Source organism: Alosa pseudoharengus, unplaced genomic scaffold (genome assembly GCF_046254945.1).
Source record: "Alosa pseudoharengus isolate Yale_2024_CS ecotype anadromous, Long Island Sound unplaced genomic scaffold, YU_APseudo_1.1 YU_APseudo_1.1_scf_3, whole genome shotgun sequence".
Lineage (NCBI taxonomy): Eukaryota > Metazoa > Chordata > Actinopteri > Clupeiformes > Clupeidae > Alosa > Alosa pseudoharengus.
Genome location: NW_027468718.1, coordinates 8856653 through 8865739, shown reverse-complemented (window position 1 = coordinate 8865739; position 9087 = coordinate 8856653). Strand labels below are relative to the sequence as shown.

At 44.5% G+C, this 9087-nt stretch overlaps 1 protein-coding gene across 2 annotated transcripts in view; it reads left to right on the top strand.

Moving 5' to 3' along the window:
• The window catches only part of gsk3ba (glycogen synthase kinase 3 beta, genome duplicate a), a 63457-nt gene extending 55981 nt beyond the window's left edge, over positions 1–7476 (top strand). The window contains exons 7-11 of one of the 2 annotated variants that reach the window (XM_076263111.1): positions 1269–1366; positions 1740–1835; positions 4022–4208; positions 4701–4799; positions 6086–7476. In XM_076263111.1, coding sequence (XP_076119226.1) covers positions 1269–1366; positions 1740–1835; positions 4022–4208; positions 4701–4799; positions 6086–6156 — 551 coding nt within the window. In that variant the 3' untranslated portion in view covers positions 6157–7476. Of the gene's footprint in view, positions 1–1268; positions 1367–1739; positions 1848–4021; positions 4209–4700; positions 4800–6085 lie in introns of both variants that reach the window. The other variant, XM_076263110.1, reaches the window with a different exon arrangement.
• Positions 7477–9087: the final 1611 nt, after the last annotated feature.

Genomic DNA, 9087 nt, shown 5'->3' with positions numbered 1-9087 from the left:
CTTCTCCACCCTTCTCTTCTCTTTCCACAAAACTTACCAGAAGCCATCATTTAAGGGTAATTTTTTTTTTTTTAAATAAAACATCTTCTGGGGAATACCCTAATTGACTAAGTTAACTAATTACTTGTTTGTGATTTTTAATAATATTTTTGCATGCAAGGAAATGTATTGAAATTCTGTTTGGAGGGTCCCCCAAACCCCCCCACAGATTTGGTCCCCCCCAATGTTGACATCATGACTACGGCCTTGCAGTGGTTAGACAGCGTATTCTCACTCTCATGTAGCTGGGCCAGAACACTAGCCTGACAAGCCAGACCCACATCAAGATGTAGGGTCTTGGAACTCACCATTGGCAGTTCTCAATCCGAGGGGCGGGATAAACGGTTGTCTTTCAAATTCCCTCTGCACGCAATAGGATAGCGCTACAACTCATGACTCCCATGCGTTTTCCCACCAGCGGAGCTAGTTGGCTAGTTCATCCAACTTCTGCTAACTTAACAAAAAAGCTTAACTCAAGTTGGAATTCAAAGACCGCTGTTCACCAGCAGCAGCATGCATCTTCTTTGTGTTCAAGTAGCAGGGAATTCACGCAGAACCGTCGCAACTCTGCCGTCATGTTAAGCCCATCCACCGCCGACACGATGTGACTGGCCCTTTGCTGCCACTAGGGTGCGTCTAGATTTCTAGGCTACCAGAACACTAGATCACAGACTAGTGCATTCTACTCTGCTTGATTGGCTCTTGGGCAATTTCACGGAAAATTGACTTTTTGTCACATCCATAACGCCAGTGAAATGCCTTGGCCAGTGAAATTTTCCATGGAATTGTCCTCTTACAGATGCACTTATTCACAAAGACTTGCCTTCATCACAAGATGTCCACCCTCAGCACTAATAAACCTGCTGTTGCGTAATTGCATCATAGCGTAATGCATTCTGCTTCTACTGTACCATTACCACAGAATCACGCCATCAATTGTAGATTTCAGAACAAGAACTGTGAGGTCTGTTTTTGTTCCTGACGGATAGCGGCACATTTATGCATGATGATCAGATCGATATTCTCCATTTATAAACATTTAATCAGTATGCTAGCGAACTGTTCATTCACACAGGGGATGGTTTTTTTTCCCCAACAATTGTTTGTGTACCCTACCATCTGTTCCCCAACCTACACTCACACACACACACACACACACACACACACACACACACACACACACACACAGACACACACACACTCACACTTATACCTTCCTCTGTCTATAGACGTGTGGTCAGCTGGTTGTGTGCTGGCTGAGCTGTTGCTCGGACAGCCAATATTCCCTGGTGACAGTGGAGTGGATCAGCTGGTTGAGATTATAAAGGTACCTATCCACGCTTGTTCTTATCTGTGTGTGTGTGTGTGTGTGTGTGTGTGTGTGTGTGTGTGTGTGTGGTTGTGTGTGTGTGTGTGTGTGTGTGTGTGTGTGTGTGTGTGTGGTTGTGTGTGTGTGTGTGTGTGTGTGTGTGTGTGTGTGTGTGTGTGTGTGTGTGTGTGTGAGAGAGAGAGTTTGTGTGTGTGTGTGTGTGTGTGACAGAGAAAGGCAGTATCAAACTGAACAGAAGTAAAGTAACCTACATCTAGATTCTATTTTACATAAGATCTCTTGACTTATCATCCCACAATCGACCTTCCTTCTAATCCATCCCCTCATCCTTTCTTCTCTCTCCTCTCTGTCCATCTCTGTCCTTCCTCAGGTCCTGGGCACCCCCACCCGCGAGCAGATCCGCGAGATGAACCCCAACTACACCGAGTTCAAGTTCCCCCAGATTAAGGCCCACCCTTGGACTAAGGTGAGTCAACAGGTACAGGAAACAACTTACTACTTCCGCATCCTCTGTGGCCTCATCGTCTCCACCCTGTGTTGTGTGTGTGTCTGTGTGTGTGTTTTTTGTATGTGTTTGTGTTGTGTACCTGTTTGTGTGAGCTATTCACCAGTCTGTCCCAATGCACACCTCTCTCTCTCTCTCTCTCTCTCTCTCTCTCTCTCTCTCTCTCTCTCTTCCTCTCTTCCTCCCCCATACCACCTCTTGCTCCACTGCTGTCATGTCACAACCACTCACCAGTGGTAGCTCTTAATCTCTCATTTTAACCATACTTGGTTTGCCTAATTGATTAGATTATGCCCCCCCCCCCCCTTAATTTGCTAGTGACTATGATCCAGTCACCAGTTACCTATGTTCTCATACCTGTCTGTACAGGTTTGTTTCCCTCTGGGACTGATTAATCATTCTTATTGTGAATCTGTGAATCAGTCTCATCAGTGATGTAGCACTCCTCTCACTAGCCTGAGGAACATGCGTGGTCTCTACGACATGGTCTCTACGACAGCCCTCATGCCCTTTGGCATAGAAATGCAACTAGATAGGCCAGATACAAAATATATGGCTGGAGTCAAACTTACTGTAGGTTATAAGGGTGCACTTGGAGCCAAAATGGCTTTTATTCTACCTCGGATTCCCCCTGTTCCCAGTTTTTTACTTAATACAGAAGTCCACACAACCTTGCTTGCACCCACCATCTTTGTTTTTAAGACTCACTGTCCTGCTGGTCAGAATCCAAGAGCTTTTAGTGGGCAACCCATACTGGGACTGAGGCCATCTCTCCCTATACTGTACGTCTGATCTGGATGTCATTGTGAAGCCGCTGTTCATGCAGGGTTATTGTATTGTACTTCCCAGTGCTTATCCAGAATAAGCATTCTGGCAGGTATCTTTTTGCATAGCATACATACAAATATGCACACATATGAGCACACATACATGTATGGACTTAGACCAGTACTCTTTATCACCAAACAGAGAAGATTAGCCACACACACACACACACACACACACACACACACACACACACACAGACACACACACACACACACAGCTGGTGACAGGAAAGAGGTGATTGGCCCTGTCTCACAATTAGCTCTTTGGACTGTCTTTACCCCATGTAGTAAACCAAATATGTTACTCAATTTACCACTTGGGTCATGCACCCTCTGGTGATTGGTCTGTGAACTACAGAGACCCCTTTAGTAAGTCAGCACCAGTTTAACGCCACACGTTTTCAAGCTGTTTTCTTGTTCTCCTTCTCTGATTTTATATTTGTATATTTTATTTTTTATTTTATTTTTTATTTATTTTTATGTTATCAGACGGACAGGTTACATGGGAGAAAGGAGGAGAATATAGAATATAGAAAGAGACATACTGTAGTAAAGATATAATAGATTGGGATTGGGATTGGGATTGTATGCAAGGACATAAATGCAGAGATTGAAAGAAAAAAGAAGAAATAATATGTTATGTTACCGTAGGTGATGCAAGAATAGATGTTTTGACAAATATGACATTTTTTGATATGGCTAAATCTACAGTAGGTCACAATTGAGTTTAGGGTTTTTTGCTTAGTTGTCTCGTTGATTTTCATGTTATCTTAATTGAATGGCTTGTGTGATATGTCCATGTGTGAGTTTATGGCATAGGCTACATTTGCATCACAAAGCTCACACCACATGTGCATTTTGTGTGTCTCCACCATAACGTGTCTGTGAAGTCACTTTTTCATGGGATGTTTCTTGTTTGTTTGTTTGTTTGTTTGTTGACCTGAAGAAAAAAAAACTAGTAAAAAACGTTAATAAAGTACTTTCTGTATGAATTGGAAAATTAGAAGCTTGTGCTGACATATTATCTGTTGTTGGCACTAGCTTATGAGTCACCAAATCTAGTGTGATTGGCCAACAGACAAAGGTTCTGCCCTATGATTGGCTGACTGATCTGTCTATTTCTTATAGTTTGCAAATATTACTCAAATATTACTCATACAAGGACAGCTGAATAAACTAATGGATTGGCATCTCAATTCACATACAGTAGGTTGTCTTTATTAGCATTCATACGGTGTCATCATTGACTGACCACCTGTGTTCCTGCTTCTCCCTGGTTGGCTGTGTGGTGTCTGTGACCGTGCGGTGATTGGCTGGCAGGTGTTCCGGCCCCGCACGCCCCCGGAGGCGATAGCGCTGTGCTCGCGGCTGCTGGAGTACACGCCCACGGCCCGGCTCACGCCACTGGAGGCCTGTGCCCACGCCTTCTTCGACGAGCTGCGTGAGCCCAACGTCAAGCTGCCCAACGGCCGCGAGAAACCCTCGCTCTTCAACTTCACCACTCAGGGTGAGCCAGGCACTCCCCCGAGGAGTCTGTCTGTCTGTCTGTCTGTCTGTCTGTCTGTCTGTCTTTGTCTGGTTGGACTTCACCAGACCTGTCTCACACATATCTCTACCTGTTGATGAGTGTACTTCTCTCTCTCTCTCTCTCTCTCTCTCTCTCTCTCCCTCTCTCTCTCTATGTCTGTCTTAAAGAGAGGTAGGGTACTCAAGAACAGATCTCTTATCCTGAGTGGTGACGTTAACCTCCATGCCCTTGTTTCTTGTCTTGTGTCACTTGTACACTGTAAAATATTACTTTCATGTTTTTTTTACCTGAATATTGTATTTGTATGGCTAAGTGGGTGTTCATGTGGATGACAAAACAGCATGTTCACTCTTATCTCATTCTCACCTCTTTCATTCTCTCTCTACCTCCCTTTCATTCATTCTCTCTTGCTTCAATTCTCTCTATCTCTCTTTCTCACTCTCTCTCTCTCTCTTTCTCTCACACACACAGAGTTGTCCAGTAATCCCTCCCTGGCCTCCATCTTGATCCCTGCCCACGCCCGCAACCAGGCTGGAGCCTCCACCCCCACCAACGCTTCAGCCACCACAGGTCAGTCTGACACCACCCACCCCACCCCCACCCCCACCAGCGCTTCAGCCACCACAGGTCAGTCTGACACCACCCACCCCACCCCCACCCCCACCAACGCTTCAGCCACCACAGGTCAGTCTGACACCACCCACCCCACCCCCACCCCCACCCACGCTTCAGCCACCACAGGTCAGTCTGACACCACCCCCACCAACGCTTCACCACCCACCCCACCCCCACCAACGCTTCAGCCACCACAGGTCAGTCTGACACCACCCACCCCCCCCCACCAACGCTTCACCACCCACCCCACCCCCACCAATGCTTCAGCCAGCACAGGTCAGTCTGACACCACCCCCCCCCACCAACATTTCACCCCCCCCCACCCCCACCAACTCTTCAGCCACCACAGGTCAGTCTGACACCACCCACCCCCACCAACGCTTCAGCCAGCACAGGTCAGTCTGACACCACCCCCCCCCACCAACACTTCACCCCCCCCCACCCCCACCAACTCTTCAGCCACCACAGGTCAGTCTGACACCACCCACCCCCACCAACGCTTCAGCCAGCACAGGTCAGTCTGACACCCCCCCCCCCTCCAGTTCTGTCCCCTCTTGCTCTTCTTTGTTCAATCTCGAGAGGACGAACTCAAACTAAAAGTAGAAATTGTACAATGATATTTTATGATTGATATTTTTGAGTTCAAATCAATTCAAAACAGATTTTTTGTTGGCACAGCAAGGTCAAATTTGTATCACCAAAGCATCAAACAGTGCTGGATTCAAATTGTATTCATCAATTCAAGTTCTCCATGAAATCTAATCTTATGAGAATTGCTTTAAGGTACACTATGCAGGTTTAGGTATTTTGGCTACTGTAGAGCTCCCTCTAGAGTCACAATATATTTATATTTTACTCTACTGTTGTGACTTGTCCCTCCTGTACACAATGAAAATGCTCCTGTGGTGAAGGATTAACAACAGACAAAATCTATCTCCAAAGAGCTTTATCTACCGCTATCCACAGTTCTTGAAGTTGCATGGATGGTTTTCTCGGTAGTGACTCGCTACGTCTATGCTGTATAGCTAACAAGTTTGTTTACCATCAAATTGGCTTTGTAAAGGTTATTAAGCTGAAAGTCTTGCATGGTGTACCTTTAAATACATACTATTTTAATGTTAAAACATAATAATAAAAAATAGTTAATACCTGTTGATTGTACGGATAAAAATCCTTCTCCTGGGCACTTTTCAGTATGCGTCATGTGGTAACAGCTGACCTCTGGTCTCTCTTGACTGCAGATGCCAACAGTGGAGACCGTGGCCAGACCACCACTACTGCCTCTGCCTCCGCCTCCAACACCTCCACCTGAGTGCCCCAACCAATCAGACCCATCCCTCTGACCGAAGCCACACCCACCCCAATGCTCATTGGCCAGATGCCAACCAGAGAGGGGGCGGGTAGAATCCCCCAAATCCACAAATACTGACACACACACGCACACACACTCACACACACGCACATACTGAACAACACCCACTGAAAAGATGAGGAACATGTACCAACATCGTTGAACCCCCCCTCCCCCCCTTATTGTGCTGTTTTTATTTTCTAAAAAATAGAAGAAAACAAACCTTTTGTATGTTTCTGAAAAGAAGACGTGTGTGTGGATCACAGTCTTGGTGTGTGTGTGGACGGAGGGAGTGATCAAGGGCAGACTAAGAGAAAGAAGGAGTGACTGTGAGGAACACATGCATACAGCATACCGCCACACATACACACTTATGCACGTCCCCCCCCCACACACACACACACACACACACACACACACACACATACACGCACAGCCAGAGAGCTCGTAGTTCTCAGAGGACAATCTCCTCAGTGGAAGCAATCCTGTAGCTAAAATCCATCCCCTTCCCTCCCTACCTCTCTCTCTCCCTTCCACTGTTTCTCACACTCTCTTCTCTCCATTTCTCAATCACTGCTCACTTACCGTCAACCCCCCCCCCCCCCCCATGACCTTGACCCTTGACCCTTGACCTCTCCCACCCCAGGCTCCAGTCCACTGGCCCTGGATCCTCTGTATGGTGCATGGCTTGAATTTGGTTGGGAGCATCCAGACATGTAGGCCTCACTTTTATTCTCTTGAACAGATAGAAAGCAAAAAGAAGTTAAAAAGTAAAAACAAGCTATATTGACCTAATTTTATTAATCCTATATTGAGCGGTCGTATATGTACACTTTGAGAAAAAAAAAGTTGAAAAATAAGTTTAAAAAAAAACAAATATATATATATAAATATATATGAATGAACCCACGTTGTTTTTCGCATGCACAAGCAACGTACTCGCAAAGACGGGTTCTCAATGCGGTTGAAGTTTTAAATGGGGGGTGTTTTAAACAACTCACGAGCAAACAACTGCGTTTCTTTTTCATGTGTTTCTTTTCATTTTAGTTTGTTTGTTTTAATGTAATTTAATTTCATTTGATATGGCGAGAGGGGAGGCTAAGGGCTTTTTAAAGGGGTGGGGAGATGGTCAGACCTTTTGATTGGCATGTGAGATGTGTGTGTGTGACATGTCTCTGTTTATCTGTGTTTGTGCATTATACATGCATACACACTTTATATATTACTTTGTATTATGTAAAATTATACATACATACATACATACATACATATATATATATATATATATATATATATATATATATATATATATATATATATATATATATATATATACACATATATATATATATATATATATATATATATATATATATATAATTAACAAATATTGAGAATTTGTTGGGTTTGAGTCCATTGAGGTCACAGATGTTAAGTATGCAGTTGCAATATTTGCTGCTGCCTTTTTACCAAGAAAATGGTAAACATACAAATCTGTACAAGCGCATTGAAATGGTTGTGGCGTGTTGGGAATCTTGCCTCTCGCGCAGGAGCGGTTTCTCCACGCCGGATGCTTCCATGGCGGCCCTGCGTTTTCTCTGTCCGTGGCTGTTGAGTTTTTTCCTCAGACAATGGCGACATGTGTTTCAGCCTCCCGTCCTCCTCTCCTCAGCTTGGGTTATTTATTTTTGTTTTTGCATGTGCGGCAGTTTCCCAATCTCCCTGCTAAGGATTCCAGGTTGGGCTATGTCACAGCTCCTTGACGCATCCAAAGGCAGTGGAGATTTCAGAAGGAGGGAGGGGAGGGTGGGGGTGGGGAGTGCTGAGGGGAAAGACAGACAGACGCACATGGTCGATGAAGAGCAGGCAGTCCCTGCTTTCATTTTTTGCCTTTTTTTTTCTAAAGCAGAATGGGAACAAATGTAGCCTTCTGCCTCTGTGTTTGTGAGTTAAGAGATTTCTGTGGGTTCTGCGTCCTATTTCCAGTCGCACAAGCAGGCCGGTGGAGATCCGCCTGATGTGCTCTTGAGTCTGGGCCACACTAGGAGTTAAAGCTCCTGTCGTCTACCCAAAAACAGCCTGATGTGCTCTTGAGTCTGGGCCACACTAGGAGTTAAAGCTCCTGTCGTGTTATATCAACCACTACCTGTCTGTTGTTTTTGTTTTTTCTTGCTTCTTAACTCTTTTTTATTTTCCCCGCTATCGTTTGTCTCCCTCTCGAGAGCCATGTCTCTGAAACACCACTCTTTCAGAACAGTCAGTCATGATGCCGCAACATCAGAGGAAAGCGGTCAATAACAAACACAAACACTACAAGAACGGATAACCCTGGTTTGTACTGTATAAGGACTAATGGCATCACAATAAATCTTGTATATATTTATATACACATATATATGAATATATAGTAGGTTACCATTTGCTCCTCACCAAATTCTGGCTTTTCTGCTTTTTTTTCTTTTTGTTTTATTTTAATTTTCTTGGGTATGTTCATTGTATGTAAATAGGCTGACCTAAGAACTGTTTAAAGAGCAAAAACAAAAGGGTGAGGGGTTTAAAAAGGAAACAAAAAATTAAACACAAAACAAGTGATAAAAATTAAGAAAATATTCAGGGCAAATATGAACTGATTGTTGGATACTGTAGATGAGCTTTCTCCAGCCATAGAGTTCAATCTTATATGTACAGTAGGTGCCAGCTATATTGTAACAATAACCGTTCCTGTATAGTGTATCTATAGTTTGGAGTGCCTTTGCTTCCTCATGTTTCCCGCTCCACCCTTCAATCCTGACGCCCCCTCAGCCCTCCCTCTCTCTAACACACACACACACACACACACACACATACAAAAGTAAAAGAGTTATCTTCAGTGCACACACACACACACACACA